Source organism: Aquarana catesbeiana, linkage group LG06, assembly GCF_042186555.1.
Source record: "Aquarana catesbeiana isolate 2022-GZ linkage group LG06, ASM4218655v1, whole genome shotgun sequence".
Classification (NCBI taxonomy): domain Eukaryota; kingdom Metazoa; phylum Chordata; class Amphibia; order Anura; family Ranidae; genus Aquarana; species Aquarana catesbeiana.
Genome location: NC_133329.1, coordinates 360,846,534 through 360,865,082, shown reverse-complemented (window position 1 = coordinate 360,865,082; position 18,549 = coordinate 360,846,534). Strand labels below are relative to the sequence as shown.

Genomic DNA, 18,549 nt, shown 5'->3' with positions numbered 1-18,549 from the left:
CTGTCCAGAGTATGGGATCGTAATTTACACTCTCTGTTTTCCAGGTGTTCCAACCAACTGATCCATGACGATCTCCCCAACACAAGCATCATCATCTGCTTTGTGGACGAGGTTTGGTCTACACTTCTCCGCTCAGTTTTGAGCGCTTTAAACCGATCGCCTCCCGAACTTATCAAAGAAATCATTCTAGTGGATGACTGTAGCACAAAAGGTAGAGTAAGACATTTGCTGTGACATGTCACATTGTTTCATTTGCAAAGATTGTGTGGAAACCTTCTTCCAAGCTTTTGTAAAAGAAAAACCTGCATTGAGCACGAATATACTGTGGCAACATTTACTTTGATCAGTCCAGTGTACATTACAAGTGATTATTATGAAAGCATTCAACCCAAGCTGTTTAAATCTGAACTCTGGGATAAGTAAATATTGTCTACATACAGGAGGCATGTGTATTCTTACTGAAATCTTGGAGTGCTTTGTGTGTTTCTTCCAGATCTGTGTGGTAATCCAGTGTGAAACTTTGCCTCTGTCCAGAGGTTTCCTGTAATAAAGACCAGTCACTGCTGCTCTCTCTTCTTATACAGGGGGACTGGTCTTGTCTCCGCCCCCTCCTGTAGTTTTCTGTATGCAGTCTGTAGTGGGTGGAGCTGTTGGACCCCTCCCACAGCTCTACCGTCTGCACAGATTGTGTATGGCATGGTGCTAATGTCTACTTTTACTACACTCGTGTTTTCAATCCCGTATTCACCATTATTTATTGTACTTGATTGTGACCCCAGGATAACAAAGGTTGGAGAGCTTTGTTTTTGGAAATGGGAACCAGACCCGAATTAAAAAAAAAAAAAAGTGAGGCGTTTCTTCCAAGGTTGACTGCAGTTCAAAAAATGTGCAGACTTGGAGCCTTTTCCTACAATGAGAAGCTGGAAGATATTAGGAGTTCAGGCAGTTAACGAGGCAGCAGCAAAAGGAACTAAACTCTCTCATTCAACATTAAAGAGGCGTTCCGGCCCCCCCTACCAAAAAATTAAAAGTCAGCAGCTACAAGTACTGTAGCTGCTGACTTTTACTATTACTTAGCTGTCCAGGCATCCAGCAGTGTCCTCACCCCAGCTGATTTTGGAATCTGCTCTCGGGTGCTGTCCCCACCATCTTGGCTAAGGGAAACCAGTAGTGAAGCCTTGCAGCTTCAGACGGTTTCCTAATCCACATGCTGCACTTTGTGAATGGGTTGGCTGCGGGGGAAGGGGAGGTACCAGGTGCCCGATTCCCCCCCCCCCCTACTCCTCCCCAAAACGTGCCAAATATGGCAACAGAGAGGGGGAGGAGGCAAACAAGCAGAGCTTCCCCTTTTGGATGGAGTTCCGCTTAAAACATTGTTAATCCTTATGCTGCTAGACTTAGTAAATAGATAGGAAGGTGTATTATATCTACTTGTTTTAAAAAAAACTATTTTTTACATTTCTTTCTGGCATCCTTAGTTGCTTCCTGGTTTCTGGCCCAGGCCAAAATGATGTCATACATCCTACGAGTCTTCATGGCTTTTTTTTCCCTTTTTATGTGGAGAAGGGGAGGAGGGGCTTTCTCTGCTAAGCACACCCCCCTGCCTGCATGCCTAAGGGCAGATGGATTCCAGAAAGTAAATGCCATATGAATTATCTGCCCTTAAGATGACTACAGCTAGATATGCTAGGGGGGGGGGTGTTTTTCAATTTGATTTCTAAGAAAAATAAAGCATGGAGCCCTAGACGGGTGGGGGAGTTTGCTTTTGAATATTAAAAGTGAATTAAATAGCGTTTTCAGGTTCTGGTGCTCAGATACAGTTGAGTTCAGCTTGAAGTGAGATGTATTACATCTGTCTTTGAAAAGACAGACTCAAGCAAAGTAGGTAAAGCTAAGTAAGAAGGTAAATAAAATATTTCATAGGAAGGATGTTCAGATGTGCTCCTTTTAACCACTTGCCGACCTCTGCATGCCGATATACGTCAGCACAATGGCAGCGGTGGGCAAATGGTCGTACCTGTACGTCCCCTTTAATTAGCGGGGCTAGTGGGCGCGCGCCTGCTGCATACAGCGTGACCGTGCCTGCGTGTCCCGTGGACTCAATGTCTGCCTATGTAAACAAAGCATTTCCCTGTTCTGCCTAGTGACATGACAGCGATCACTGCTCCCTGTCATCGGGAGCAGTGATCGCTGTCATGTCAGTGGTAGCCCATCCCCCCCACAGTTAGAATCACTCCCTAGGACACACTTAACCCCTTGATCGCCCCCCTAGTGTTTATCCCCTCCCCTGCCAGTGTCATTTACACAGTAATCAGTGCATTTTTATAGCACTGATCGCTGTATAAATGACAATGGTCCCAAAATAGTCAAAAGTGTCCGATGTGTCCACCATAATGTCGCAGTCACGATAAAAATCACAGATCGCCGCCATTACTAATTAAAAAAAAAATAATAATAATAAAAATGCCGTAAATCTATCCCCTATTTTGTAGACACTATAACTTTTGCACAAACCAATCAATATTCGCTTATTGCGATTTTTTTTTTTTTTCTTTTTACCACAAATATGTAGAAGAATACATATCGGCCTAAACTGAGGAAAAAAATTGTTTTTTTGTATATTTTTAAGGGATATTTATTATAGCAAAAAGTAAAAAAAAATTGCTTTTTTTCACAATTGTCGCTTTTGTGGTTTTTTTATTAAAAAAAAAAAAAAAAAAGGTGATCAAATACCACCAAAAGAAAGCTCTATTTGTGGGGGAAAAAAGGACGTCAATTTTGTTTTGGTGTAACGTCGCACGATCGCGCAATTGTCAGCGACGCAGTGCCAAATCGCCGAAAGTGCTCTGGTCAGGAAGGGGGTAAAATCATCCGGGGCTGATGCGGTTAAACTGAATATTTTGATTTTCCCATAAGCCCAGTGGTGACTGGTACTTTTGAAAGTGTAACTGCTCGCCTGCCCTCCCCCTGTAAGCTGTATACTCCCTAGTTTCCGATCTAGTGAGATATTGCTGATAACGAAGTATAAACCCTCATAGGATTGAATGGAAAGTGTACAGAGAATGCACAGACCCGGTTCAGAAGATGCAGGTCTACAGTTTCATAGGTAATATTTTGCTGGATTGGAGATAGGTGAATATAGGACTTGCAGGGGTCGCTGAGGGTGGGGTAAAGTACAGTATAAGTGTGACTGCTGCTACACTTTAGGACAATTGATGAATGAGGCTCATTATACTTTTACACCTAGTTGTATCTCCTTTTAAGATCTGTTTTTTTTTTTTTTTTGTTTTGTTTTTTTAGCTTACCTCAAAGAAAAGCTAGATGAATACATGAAGCAATATCCCAAGGTGCGGATTCTCCATTTAAAGGAAAGGCACGGATTAATTCGAGCCAGAATTGCTGGAGCAAATATCGCGACAGGTAACGTTCATTTTACTATTGCAAGACCAAGGCTTCATTTACTGTTTAAACACATATAAGGTATTGTCAGCCAGACAAATTAACCAAGCAAGATTTCTCTCACATAATAGAAATCAGATGAAGGGGAAATTGTGCATAACCTCCTAAACGTGTTGGTTATCAACACTTGAGAGTTGTGCCAAAAAAAATCATATCTGGACCAATCCCCAATCTAAATGTGTTCATCCTTTTTAGTCCATACAATTTGGTTTTATCCCTGTCTAGTGTTATTCTCTGTACTTTTTTCCCTGTGTAGCTCTATCCATCCCTGTACTTATATCCCTGTGTAGTGCTATGCCTGTACTTATATCCCTGTGTAGTGCTATGCCTGTACTTATATCCCTGTGTAGTGCTATACCTGTACTTATATCCCTGTGTAGTGCTATGCCTGTACTTATATCCCTGTGTAGTGCTATACCTGTACTTATATCCCTGTGTAGTGTTATGCCTGTACTTATATCCCTGTGTAGCACTATATTAGTAGATATGGGATAAAAACAGGGAAAGGAAAAATAGAAGGGGAAAAATACACTGAAATTGGACTTTTGAAGCACAACGTATATATCTAAAAACAACATTTATTAATTATCACTGATCATAAAACATATTTTCCATATTAGTCCCATGACATCATGTAATGTACATATTAAAACTTCAAAATGTGGTGAAATAACGTATGTTATTTAAAGATGGTTCATCCTCTCCGGGCCGACGCGTTTCATCGACTTGATCCACTTCTTCAGGAGTCGTCAAACATTTTTTATTCAAATAATAGTCTAAATGATTATTCAACATTCTTCATCCTGGTATCTTAATTGTTAATTGAATACTGAGAAGATGAAGAAGAAGAAAAACAAGCCTATAGGCTACAACGAACTGAGGGCCCACAAGGAGCAGTGCCGAACCGAGAAGTGGATCAAGTCCATGAAACGCGTTGGAACGAAAGGAATGAACGATATTTAATAATATATGTGGTTTCATCACATTTTGAAGTTTTGATATGTACATTATATGATGTTATATGGATTAATATGGAAAATATGTTTTATGATCAGTGATAATTAAAAAATTTAGTTTTTAGATATATATACGTTGTGCCTCAAAAGTCCCATTTCAGTGTATTTTTCCTCCTATTTTCCTTTTCCCCATTTTTTATCATATCTACTAAAATTTTAATTAATCTTGTACTTTGTAAAGGTTTGGAAAGCCACATTCTGCCTTGGCTCCAGTTGGACCAGCCTGAATATCTTATTAAAGGTCCTTTTTTGTAGCCTTGTAGTACCTAGAACATGAATCTCCCCGATCTTTCTTCTACGTTGAACTGCTTTCCACCCAGAGTCGTGTCGTAGAATCAATCTGCATCCTTGTGTAAATATTTGAAGAGCACACAGTGCAGACTTCTGCTGTACGAGGCCTCTGTATACACCGTATATCCTACACTTGCTGGATGATAAAGCGGCCTTTCACTCTTGCAGGGGATGTTTTGACTTTCCTTGACTCGCACGTCGAATGTAATGTCGGGTGGCTGGAGCCTCTCCTGGAACAAGTTCGAGTAAACAGAAAGAAAGTAGCTTGCCCGGTAATTGAAGTGATTAGCGATAAGGACATGAGGTAAGGTGCTGGTTTGTTTTTCTATCCTTGATAATTACAGCTTACGTGTGCAGGTTGTTAGATGTGCTTTTTCCCTCCAGAAGTTTGTAAGTCAAAATTTTCTGCTCGCCCCTCCATAAATTCATATGGGGTTGTTTTTTGGAAGCTCCATTATTAGATTGTAAGCTCTTATGAGCAGGACCATCTTAACCCTCTTTTATTTTATTGTATTGTAACTGTACTGGTTCCCTTTAGATTGTAAAGCGCTGCGCTATATAAATCCTGTATTATAATAATAATAAGACCCCTTTCACACTGGGGCGGTTTTCAGGCGGTATTGCGCTAAAAATACCGCCTGAAAACCGCCCCTAAACAGCCGCCGCTGTTTGTTCAGTGTGAAAGCCCGAGGGCTTTCACACTGAAGCGGTGCGGTGGCAGTACGGTGAAAAAAGTCCTGCAAACCGCTTCTTTGGAGCGGGGAAGGAGCGGTGTATTCACCGCTCCTTCACCGCTCCTGCCCATTGAAATCAATGGGACAGCGCGGCTATACCGCGGTAATACCGCGGCTATAGCCGCGCTGTACGAGGTTTTTAACCCTTTTTCGTCCGCCAGCGGGGGGTTAAAACCGCACCGCTAGCGGCCGAATACCGCTGCAAGAACGACGGTACAGCAGCGCTAAAAATAGCGCTGTTGTACCGCCGACGCCCCCACTGCCCCAGTGTGAAAGGGGCCTTAGGGATAGGTTTGATTGTCTCTTTACAGGCCAATTGTACTTACATTAGAACTAAAGTGATTTTGGATAGAGTATAAGGGTGGGTTATAACCCCTGTCAATTTTTTTGTTTTGTTTTTGCCATCTTTGTCCCATTGGGCAGATTTCACATCACTTCCTGTCTCATAACCAAAACAGGAAATGAGAGAAAATTCCTCCAAAGTGAGGAAGCCGCTTGTCCCCAGAACTAGTGTCCCCATTATAAGATTTTCCATTCATTACTATTCTGAGGGCAAACAGATATTGGGGATTTTCTTTCACTTTCGATGATAGTGATAAAAAGGACAAATAGGGAGAGCAAATCCTCCCTGATAGCGGAAACGACAGCAATAAAATTTGACAGGTGTTCTAATCCCTTGCCACTCTCTCCAAAACTAAAAAAAATTGCCTTTAGTTAAACTTTAAAGCAGGGCTTTTTTTCTCAGAGAATGGGTGTAGGTACTCCCCTCTTCTGAGTCACCCCTTGTTTCCATCCACTACCCACCTCTGAGCAGGATCCTCTGCAACCAGCAACAATAGATCCCCCCAGGAACAATAGATCTCCCCCCAGGAACAATAGATTCCGCCCCCCAGGAACAATAGATTCCGCCCCCCAGGAACAATAGATTCCGTCCCCCAGGAACAATAGATTCCGCCCCCCAGGAACAATAGATCCCCCCCAGGAACAATAGATCCCCCCAGAAACAATAGACCCCTCCCCCCAGGAACGATAGACCCCCCCCCAACAATAAATTCATTCTCCCACTGCAAAATAGACCCCCAGCAACACAATACTTCCCAGCAACAATAGACCCCCCATAGCAAAATGCCCCCCCAACAATAATAGATCCCTCCAGCAACAATAGACCTTTGATGTAACAATACACTAGATCTCCCAGCAACCAGCATCAATAGACCCTCCAGCAGCCCACAACAATTCACCCCTTCCTCAACAGTAGATCCTTCCCAGCATTACTTGACCCCCTAGCAACATAAGATCCCTATCAGCAAGAATAGGATCCCCCACCAGCAACAATAGACCCCCCAACAACACTGGATCCTGCCAGTAACAATACAGTAGGTCTCCCAGCATCAATAGACCCTCCAGCAGCCAGCAACTGTAGATCCCTGCCAGCAACAATTTACCCTCCAGCAACATAAGGTCCCCCCAGCAAAAATAGATCTCCCACCAGCAACAATAGACCTCCCCAGCAATAAATAATCCACCCCAGTGACAAAAGATCCCTCAGCAGCCAGCATCAATAGACCCTTTAGCACCCCCCCCCGCACCCCATTCAGTGTTGGAGGTGCCAGAACTGCGTTCCCCCCACTTTCCCGCTGAAAAAAAGCCCTACTTTAAAGGAACACTCCACTAAAATTGCTATAAGAATTTAAGTTCTAAACAAGTCATTTTGTATTTGAATGATATTAAAAAATCCCCTGGGAATGCAGGCCGCACCTACCCTCCCCGAATTCCACAAAGACAAGTACCTATTTAAATAATAACACAAAACCACTTGTTGGCAAAAAATTGGCCGCAGTACATTTATTGGTGTATTCAAATCAATAAATAATAATAACAACATTCTGATAATTTTATTAATTCATAAAATTCTTAAATTTCAAACAATAAACTTAAAACAGCTCAGTCTTAAAGGACTCGAGCATACAGAATATTTATAACCAAAGTCCCCCCTACAAATATGAAGGGTGACAGACCACATAAGGTACTTAGCGACTAGGGAGGGAGGGTGGGGACTTGTTGCACCGACGCTGACTAGCTGAACACTGGCGGGAAAACTCCTGTGAGAGGGTCCCGTATATAAATAATAAGCCCCTTTCCAGAACATTCCCAGGGGTCACATGACATTCTGAGAAATTCCCAAATGTCATGTGACCATGTTTCCCACCCCCAATCCCATTTGAAATTTTCTTAAAGGAACCTTGCCCCTAATACAGTTAATGCCGCGTACACACGATCGGACATTCCGACAACAAATGTTCGATGTGAGCTTGTTGTCGGAAATTCCGACCGTGTGTAGGCTCCATCCGACATTTTTTTTGTCGGAATTTCCGACAACAAAAATTTGAGGGCTGGTTCTCAAATTTTCCGACAACAAAATCCTTTGTCGGAAATTCTGATCGTGTGTACACAATTCCGACACAAAAAGTTCCACGCATGCTCGGAATCGAGCAGAAGAGCCGCACTGGCTTTTGAACTTTTTTCTCGGCTTGTCATACGTGTTGTACATCACCGCGTTCTTGACGTTCGGAATTTCCGACAACATTTGTGCGACCGTGTGTATGCAAGGTAAGTTTGAGCCAACATCCGTCGGAAATAAATTCAGGATTTTGTTGTCGGAATGTCCGATCGTGTGTACGCGGCATAAAATGTACATAACCCTATATATTTTTTTATTTTTTTATTTTTTAAGAGCAGGGGCGACCCCATACCCATGCTGTCAGGCTCAAAGCCTTAAGCCCTCCTAGTCCATTCTGTTTTAATCTGCAAGCTGCGAAGACTTTCTTAAATTGGCAAAGATTTCAAACTTCTATTCCCTGCAATACGGCACTTTGCAGAGGTTTTGTACAGAACACTCCCAGAAGTCTCGTTTCTTATGTTCCTGCAAACAATCCCTACTTACCTCGTTAGTTACATAGGGGGCGGTAAAGGAACGCAAAAGGAGGTCTTTGCCTGGAAGACAGAGGAGTTCAGACTTGCCACCTGTCAAAGTATTCAGTGTCTTGTATTGCAGGGAGCTTATGTTTGGAAGACCTGTTATGTTTGGAAGACTAGGTTCACGTTTTTAGCTTTAATGCATGCAGCAAACCCTCTCTGTCCCTTTTTCAGGAACACAACACATGGTGGTGCATTGCTGTGTGTTGTGGCATGCTGCAGTGCAGGTGCGTTGCCTTAGTGCATTGGGGTGCCCTTGAAAACGAATAGCACTGCAACGCTCTAATGCATGTTTGTAGCGGTACTATGTATTGCGGTAAGATGCAGAGTAGCAAGCACGTTAATGCAATAGTGTGATTCTGGCCTAAAATCATTTTTCCAAAGCAGAGCAAAATAATCTGCAATAAAGTTTGCTAAAATACCTGCATTGGAGTTATCAGTTTAGGATAGTTCCATCTGCATTTCTAAAACTTCAGCCCTCAGTGGATTCTGACTGATTCTGCATTAAAGTGGTTGTAAACCTCAGACATGATATATGAACAAAGCATATCCCTCTATAGTGTGTACTTGTCTCAATCCAGAGCACTTAGGGGTTGATTTACTAAGGGCAAAAAGTTTTTTGCCCTTAGTAAATCAATCTGGAGCAACTGCACTTGCTCCAGAGCTTAGTAAATGAGGTAAAGCTTCACTTGCAAAGAATACCCAATCACATGCAAGGGAAAATAAATAAAAAAAGCATTTTTACTTGCATGTGATTGGATGATGGAAGTCAACAGAGCTTCTGCTCATTTCTTATGCCCTGTACACACGACCGGTTTTGCCGTAGGAATAAACTCTGAAGGTTTTTACAACAGAATTCCGACGGAATTCCGCTCAAGCTGTCTTGCATACATACGGTCACACCAAATTCTGACCATCCAGAACGCGGTGACATACAACACGTATGACGGGACTAGAAAATGGAAGTTCAATAGCCAGTAGCCAATAGCTTCCGTCTCGTACTTGCTTCAGAGCATGCGTCATTTTTGTTGCGTCGGAACAGCATACAGACGATCGTTTTTTCCGATAGGAATTTGTTCCGTAGGAAAAATATAGAACATGTTCTCTTTCTAAGTCCGTCTGAATTTTCGACAGGAGAAGTCCGATGGGGCATACACACGGAATATACAATGAAAAGCTCCCATCAAACTCTTTCTGTCGGAAATTCCGCTCGTGTGTACGCGGCATCAAGCTCTGGAGCAACTGCTCTTGCAGAGTGCCACTTTACTTTGCAAAGTGCACAGTCCATTTGCCTTTAGTAAATCAATCCCTAAGTGTAATTTTTGTCTGCTTCTCCATTCCTCTGCTATCTGTCACTTCTGACAAGTTTTCTTGACACTAATGCCCTGTACACACGGTCGGACTTTCCAACGGAATATGTGCGATCGGAGCTTGTTGTCGGAAATTCCAACCGTGTGTGCGCTCCATCGAACTTTTTCCATCGGAATTTCCAACACACAAAGTTTGAGAGCAAGCTATAAAATTTTCCGATAACAAAATCCGTTTGCGTAAATTCCGACCGTGTGTGGACAATTCCGACACACAAAGTGCCACACATGCTCAGAATAAATTAAGAGATGAAAGCTATTGGCTACTGCCCCGTTTATAGTCCCGACGTACGTGTTTTATGTCACCGCATTCAGAACGATCGGGTTTTCCGACAACTTTGTGCGACCGTGTGTATGCAAGACAAGTTTGAGCCAACATCCATCGGAAAAAATCCATGGATTTTGTTGTCGGAATGTCCGATCGTGTGTACAGGGCATAAAGAGAAAAAAAGGTGATAAGGGAGGGATCTCCAACACACAGCATGTGATTGACAGCCTCAACTCTGCTCCTGTGTGCTGTGTAAAGGGGATCTGTCCCAATCAGTCTCCAATCAGCTGTCAGAGCTCTCCTCACTGAGCTCTGCAGTGTATAATTTCAGCTCTCCACCCCCTCTATTTTTGAACCACTCAGACAAGCTTTATAAATTCTGTATGTAGAGAAGACTGCAGATAAACAGGTACAACTTATGTAGGAGGATTTGTTTCACCTCTGTGCATCACCCGAGGGCAATCGCTTAACTGTGTATATGTACAGGTTTACAACCACTTTACTTTTGGAATATTGAAACATAGTCTGAAAAGGTATTCTTTATTATTCCCATGCACAGTGACCTACATGTACAGTAACCTTGTCTTATATCTGTAGCAGAATAACAATGCACAGGTCCTGATCTGAATCTTTCTACTCTTATATCCCAGCTATATGACCGTGGACAATTTCCAGAGAGGTATCTTTTCATGGCCGATGAATTTTGGCTGGAAACCGATCCCTACCGAGGTTCTTCGGGAGAAAAACATAACAGAAATGGACCCAATAAAGTAAGCTTGTCTAGTCTTTATAGAAATGAATTCTTTATTATCATCTCCAGCTGTCAATAATAGGGAAGTCAATCGAGTTTAAGTGAAGCTCTAACCCTATTATCTGTTTTTGGGGTTTTTTTGCCATTAACCCATCTCTGCTGATAACAGATTGATGTTCTTTATGTACCAAATATGTTACTTATACAATTTTTTTTTTTAACACACAGTGGGGTTGATCTACTATGGCTCAGTTCACACTGCAGCAATGTGGGAACCCTGCAAATCCACACATCGCATGTCTCTCGGCGGCAGCTCACACTGCCCTGTGCGAACTGCTGGGAGTGTCTATTGAAAGTCAATGACGCACCCAAATCAGTTTGCATATCGCAGTGTGAACTGCAAATTCGGACAGGAATCGCATCGCATGGGTGTGAACACCCATGCAATCCGATTTTGCTGCGGACCAAAAAAAGGTCACGTGCGAGTTTAGTCTGAATGCGATGCAAATTCAGCCATACTATCTGCATGGCTGAAATTGCATCGCCTAGACATCGCATGTGATTTGGTGCGAATCACATCCGAAGTTGGACATTGCACCAATGGGAACCGGCCCTAAAACTGGAGAGTGCAAACTCGGGTGCAGCTGTGCATGGTAGCCAATCAGCTTCTAACTTCAGGTCCGATTTCAGCTTGAATTTTAGGCTGAATTCAGACCTGAAACAGAGCAAAAGACGCACAGCGTTTTTCTGCAAAACGCACTGGACCTGCTGCGTAGATATATGAACCAGCTCCATAGAGAGCCAGTCAAAATGCTCCTGCTGGGGATCCCACATCCAATTCGCAATGGTTTGAACCCAGCCTGAATCTCACAATAAAACCTGGAAGCTGATTGGCTACCATGCACAGCTGCACCAGATTTTGCACTCTCCAGTTTTAGTAAATCAACCCCAGTGGGTTGGCAGATGCTTTTACCTCCTGCCCTTGCTGTACACTTATGCCCCGTACACACGGTCAGATTTTCCGACAACAAATGTTCAATGGGAGCTTGTTGTCAGAAATTCCGACCGTGTGTAGGCTGCATCGGACATTTTCCGTCGGAATTTCCGGCAAACAAACAAAATTTGAGATCTGGATCTCAAGTTTTCCGACAACAAAATCCGTTGTCGGAAATTCTGATCGTGTGTAGACCATTTCGATGCACAAAGTTCCACGCATGCTCGGAATCAAGCAAAAGAGCCGCACTGGCTATTGAACTTCATTTTTCTCGGCTCGTCATACGGCTTGTACGTCACCGCGTTCTTGACGTTCGGAATTTCCGACAACATTTGTGTGACCGTGTGTATGCAAGACAAGTTTGAGCCAACATCCGTCAGAAAAAAAAACATGATTTTTGTTGTCGGAATGTGCGATCGTGTGTATGGGGCGTTAGACTGTCCGCTCAGCATAACCAAGAGGTAGTTTGAATAGGCAAAATAGCATTTGCCCTTCTCATCACTTCTATAACAACTGCCCACCGCACATCTACTGCGGCAGGGCGGCCGCTCTGCGCCGGATCATGTACCTAGTATGTGATCCGCACGCCTGGGTAAGGTGCTTGCATGTTGCCGCCACCCCTGGATGTGCAGCGATTGGCTGCAGCATGAACCAATCTGCAGGTGCCGGCCGCTGTTTGGTCGCTAGCACCCGACGATCAGCTCCGGTAATTATCGAAGAGAATCCTGTGTATGTAAATGAATACAGGGCTCTCTTCTGACAGCAGCAAAGTGTTTTTTATACCCCCCTGCAAAGCAGGAAGTAAAAAACAGCACATTGCTTTGTAAAAACAGCACACACAGCAACACATGTTAGGCACACATTTAACTCTTTGATCGCCCCTGATGTTAACCTCTTCTCTGCCATAGTCATTAGTACAGTGACAGTGCATTTTTTTTAGCACTGATCACTGTATTAGAGTCACTGGTTCCCAAAAGAAGTAGTCAGGTAGTGTCTGTCTGTCGTAATATCGCAGTCCCGCTATAAGACACTGATCGCCGCCATTAGTAGAAAAAAATAAATAAGAACAAATATATCCCATAGATTGGTTTGCGCAAAAGTTATAGCATCTACAATCGCCATTGGGGGAGGGAGGTTGAGAGTTACCCTGTGTATGAGCTCCTGGAGGCCTACAACTTCTACTCAGGGTAAAACATAATGATAAACGCAGCTGCATATCCAGTTTATGATGATTCACTATAAGCTGTCTTTCATCAGTAAGGTCTTAAGAAGTATTATCAGTGCACCTAAACCAGACACACAGGGATTAATTTACTAAAGGCAAATAGGCTGTTCAGTAATGAATGAGGTGAGGATCCTCTGACTTTTATGACACGCAAGCAAAAATATATATTTGTTTATTTTCCTCGCACATGACTGGACATTCTTTGTAAAAATAAAATGCCACCGCATTCACTATGCTCTGGGGACAATTTTTATGCAAAGTGCAACTTCACATGCAAAGTAAACGGCCTATTTGCCTTTAGAAGAAACCCTACAGAATCAGCCTATGAGGAAGAATCTGTCAAAGTATGCTGTACAACAGTGGTCTCCAAACTGCGGCCCGGGGGCCGGATGCGGCCCTCTGCTTGCCTTTATCTGGCCCTTGGGACACTATTTCTCCCACTGACACCAAAGATGGGACATTATTCTTCTCACTGACACCATCAATGGGGCCTTATTCTATAATTCTGTATTCCATTTTCCACTCTCACAGGCCACAGTCCGGCCCCCCTAAGGTCTAAAGGGCAATAAACTGTCTGTTTGGAAAATTTGGAGTCCCCTGGTCTACAACATAGTGACGTTTGTGCTTCTAACTTTTCCTTTATCGGTTCTATGTTTCCTGTAGGGTAAAGTATAAAGTAGGGTTGTCCCGATGCCACTTTTTTAAGACAGAGTACAAGTACCGATACTTTTTTTCAAGTACTCGCCAATACCGATTACCGATACTTTTTTTTTTTTTTTTTTTTTTTTTTTTTAATGTCATGTGACAGTGGCACGTGTGTCTGTAGTATTTTGTTTTTGTTTTTACAATTTTATTATTTACAATTTATTTTATGTTTTTTTTTTTTTTTTTTTTTTTTTAAATGCTTTCTTTTTTTTAAGGGGGGGGGGAGTGGGCAGTGTCAGTGTGTTGTGTTTTTTTTTTTTTTTTTTTTTTTTTTTTTTTATTATTTTTTACAATTAATTTCTTTGTATTATTTATTGCAATTCTTTCTTTTATTATTATTATTATTATTATTATTATTATTATTATTATTATTATTATTATTATTAGTCCTGTTGGGGGGCTTTGGTAAGATATCAGGCATCTCCCCTTTGAGACAGGGAAAGGGACTGAGGACACAGGTTTCCCAGTCCCCTTCTCAGCAGCCTCAGCTGCACTGAAAATGAATGGAGAGGAGACAGCGGCTCCTCTCCATTCATAAACTGAAGCATCGTAAACACAGGTTACAATGTTTTAGTTATGTGAATGGACAGAGTCAGTTATCACTGACTGTTCATTCGGAAAAGGAAGGAGCCAGATTTACTGGCTCTTATCTCCGCTCTCCATCCTGAAAGATCGAGGGGGGACCGAGGAGGAGAACAGAGGGGGACAGCAGAATGAAGGGGAATAGAACGGAGGGGGACACGGAGGAGAACGGAGGGGGACAGCAGAACAGAGGGGAACAGAACGGAGGGGGACATGGAGGAGAACGGAGGGGGACATGGAAGGGCACACGGAGGGGTACAGCAGAACGGAGGGGAACAGAACGGAAGGGGACATAGAACAGAGGGGAACAGAACGGAGGGGGACACGGAGGGGGACATGGAGAACGGAGGGGGACAGCAGGACGGAGGGGAACAGAACACGGAGGGGGACACGGAGGGAAACGGAGGGGAACACAGAGGAGAACGGAGGGGGACATGGAAGGGCACACGGAGGGGTACAGCAGAACGGAGGGGAACAGAACGGAAGGGGACATAGAACAGAGGGGAACAGAACGGAGGGGGACACGGAGGGGGACATGGAGAACGGAGGGGGACAGCAGGACGGAGGGGAACAGAACACGGAGGGGGACACGGAGGGAAACGGAGGGGGACACGGAGGAGAACGGAGGGGGACATGGAAGGGCACACGGAGGGGGACAGCAGAACGGAGGGGAATAGAACGGAAGGGGACATAGAACAGAGGGGAACAGAACGGAGGGGGACACGGAGGGGGACATGGAGGAGAACGGAGGGGGACAGCAGAACGGAGGGGAACAGAACACGGAGGGGGACACGGAGGGAAACGGAGGGGGACACGGAGGAGAACGGAGGGGGACATGGAAGGGCACACGGAGGGGGACAGCAGAACGGAGGGGAACAGAACGGAAGGGGACATGGAGGAGAACGGAGGGGGACAGCAGCACGGAGGGAAACAATGAAGGGGACAGCAGCAGAACAGAGGGACACTGGAGGAGGATACTGGGACAGTCAGCGGTGATCGGTGCGGCTTTGGGGGCAGTTACAAGCACTGATCACCGCTGTGTAGATTTCACTAAAGCAGCTGAAAGGGGGGGGGGGGGAGGAGAAGCGGAGAAACGGCTGTCAGGCTTTATTGAAATCTATACAGGGTGATCAGTGCTTGTAACTCCCCCTCCGCACCGATCACCTTGACTGTCCAGGTATCGGGTGAAGCACAAGTACAAGTACTCGGGCAAATGCTCGGTATCGATACCGATACTAGTATCGGTATCGGGACAACCCTAGTATAAACCCTCACCTTGTAAAACAAACCATTCAGTTTGAAATAGAAATGAAAGGCAAAACATTTGCATATTCCTATAAAAAACATTATAAATACCTTTCGTTTCCGTTTTTTATAAGTGATCACATAGCCGCTGTTCTCAGCTGCATAAGGAGTTTAGTGAGCTGGGGGAGGAGAAACAGCAGGACACTGTTTTTTTCAGTGAATTGCAGGGCGGGTCAGCACAAGTCTGATGAATGGAGGAGAGCAGGCTGCGTTCCCAACGCAGCTAGAGAACTGACCACACTGTGCTCACATCCCTAGTTTGGTCAGTTTTCATTAGCAAAGCAGAGGGACTGGCAGGAACACCAGGTATTTCTCACAAATGAAGCAATACGAACAGAACAGGATACTTTTTAGTACAAATACATGGTACAGCAGGCTCATATTAGGAATATGGAATGTTGGGGTAACATATTCTTTAACTGCTATTTCAGGTGTCCAGTTATGGCTGGAGGATTGTTTTCCATTGATAAGAAATACTTCTATGAGCTTGGTACCTATGACCCAGGACTGGACGTATGGGGAGGAGAAAATATGGAAATATCGTTTAAGGTATCCATTAATATGCATATGTCTGTCTATGTACATGCTTGTGTATCATCAACATAAGGCAATAGTAGACCATATAGTGTGCTGTGTTATTTAAACTGTAGGACCGCTCTATATTTAGTTTTTTAAGCTCTTTAAACATGAGCAGGAAATATTCATCTTAACAAACAACACAAATTATTGGCCTTATTGGCTTGACTCGCTGATGTTGTTTAGTTGAGTAAAAATTTTCCATATCTCATAAAAAGTAAAAACATATTTCGTACATCTCTGCAATACAGACATATCCCCATGTTTTATCTCTTTTAAAAATGCTGGAAATTAGATCTGCAGGATTCTGGCTAAAACGAGAATCACAATCTTTTCGCTTAGAATAAAGATCACGATTCTCGTGGAGTAACATCATCTTTCACATTATACAAAAAAAAAATAACTTTACTATTTAGTTTTTTTTTTTTTTTTTTTAATTAATTAAAGTGTAATTTTTTCCCAAAAAATTGTGTTTGAAAGACCGCTGCACAAATACAGTGAGACATAAAATATTGCAATAACCGCCATTTTATTCTCTAGGGTCTCTGCTAAAAAATATATATATATAATGTTTGAGGTGTTCCAAGTAATTTTCTAGCAGAAAATACAGAATTTTAACTTGTAAGCAACAAGTGTCAGGAAAAGGTTTGGTTTTTAAAGAGGAACTGCAGTCTGCTCACATAATTTGTAATAAAAACATCTTTGCCATTCTGAAGCTTCCCTCCAACCACTTTGCATATTATTTTATGTACACTGCGATTCTGTACTTGCCAAATATGCTGCAGAAATCTCCCTCCACTGAGTCTGGCTGCAACCATTTTAACTGTGGGCAGCTGAAGCTGCTGCCTGTTCAATTACTGGATTTACACAGACACACACAGGCACACCTCCAGCTCTGCAGCTCTCATTGGCCCTCTTATGACTCACCCCCCCCCCCCCCCCCCTTCCTGACAAACTCTCACGAGAGTGAGAGAGCTGTGCATGATGTCATAAGCCTAGGCTAATGACCAGACAAGAAACAGGAAGTGGGCTGTATAAGATATTTACTGGCAGAAAAAAAATGTTTAACTAAGTTAAAACAACAAGAGCAGAAGATTTAATAGATGGAAAGTTGAAAAAATAACAGAAGTTCCGCTTTAAGTGGTTAAACTGACCTCATTTACAGACCGAAGTGGCTTTTTTTTTTTTTTTTGGCAGCTCTGAGTGAGTAGAGAACGGCTCTGCACTTGTTACATGAATGTAAGTGCTGAATAGAGATCGTGAGGGGGGTTGAATCGAGATCGCGTTTTTTTTTAATGATTTAATCGTAATAAAGCAAAATCTGTTGACCCAACCAGAAATCCAGTGAGCTATTAACATCCTGTGCACTCTGTTGATGCACTTAAAGGAGAAGTACAGCCAAAGCTTGTTTGGCTGTACTTCACCTGTGGATCACAGTACAGATCGTTCTGCACTCCTGTGACCCATTTTCAGCAGACAGCGGGCTTCGGCCCGCTGACAGCTGATGTTACAGAGCCGCTCCAGGCTCCGGAAAGATCATCACCCTATGCATGGGATCCGCACACATGCCTGGCCCGGCACCTAACTCAGCCCCTCAGCAAGCCAATGAGAGCCTGAGCTGGCCGCTCCTGCCCCCTCCACAGCCCAGCACTCCAGTGAGCGTAGGGAGGGCAGAGCAGAGAGCCGGTGACTGGCAGTCACGGCTCTCTTCTCAGGGAGCTCTGAGAACCGAGCAATCAGTAGTGTTTGATCACTTGGTTCTCAGCCTTAGAGTCGGTGGGGGAAAGAATGCACTGGATAGATGCTGCATCCACCTAGGTAAGTTTGATTAAAAAAAAAAGTCCCATACTTCTCTTTTAAGTTCCACAGTTAGCAGCATTCTCAAGACCACTTTTTGCTACAGGTAAGCCTATAATAAGGCTTACCTGTAGCTACCCTGGATATCTCCTAAACCTGCACAGTTTAGGAGATCTTCACGTCATCGGCACATGCGCACTGAAGCAAACAGAAGCAACGGCACGTATGTGCCATTGCTTCAGTGAGTGTGCTGTTACCGCACGCATGCGCGGGAGTGACGTCTTTGCGGCTCCGGCCAATCACATCGCCGGAGCCGCAATACCCGGAAGAAACCCCGGTAGTGATGTCGCCAGCCGGTGCTCTATACGAGCACCGCAGCGAGGGCTTCCATCTCAGGTGAGTATTACATAATGAGCTAGTATGCTATGCATACTAGCTCATTATGCCTTTGTCTTGCAGGTGTTAATTTTTTTTTTCAAAGTGGGTTTACAACCACTTTAAAC

General features: G+C 43.6%; 1 protein-coding gene across 1 annotated transcript in view; it reads left to right on the top strand.

Annotated features, from left to right (window-relative positions):
• Positions 1–18,549, top strand: part of GALNT5 (polypeptide N-acetylgalactosaminyltransferase 5) — a 76,926-nt gene that overhangs the window by 34,558 nt on the left and 23,819 nt on the right. The window contains exons 2-6 of the mRNA XM_073634129.1: positions 45–211; positions 3,301–3,420; positions 4,935–5,070; positions 10,762–10,881; positions 16,105–16,222. Coding sequence (XP_073490230.1) covers positions 45–211; positions 3,301–3,420; positions 4,935–5,070; positions 10,762–10,881; positions 16,105–16,222 — 661 coding nt within the window. The remainder of the gene's footprint in view (positions 1–44; positions 212–3,300; positions 3,421–4,934; positions 5,071–10,761; positions 10,882–16,104; positions 16,223–18,549) is intronic.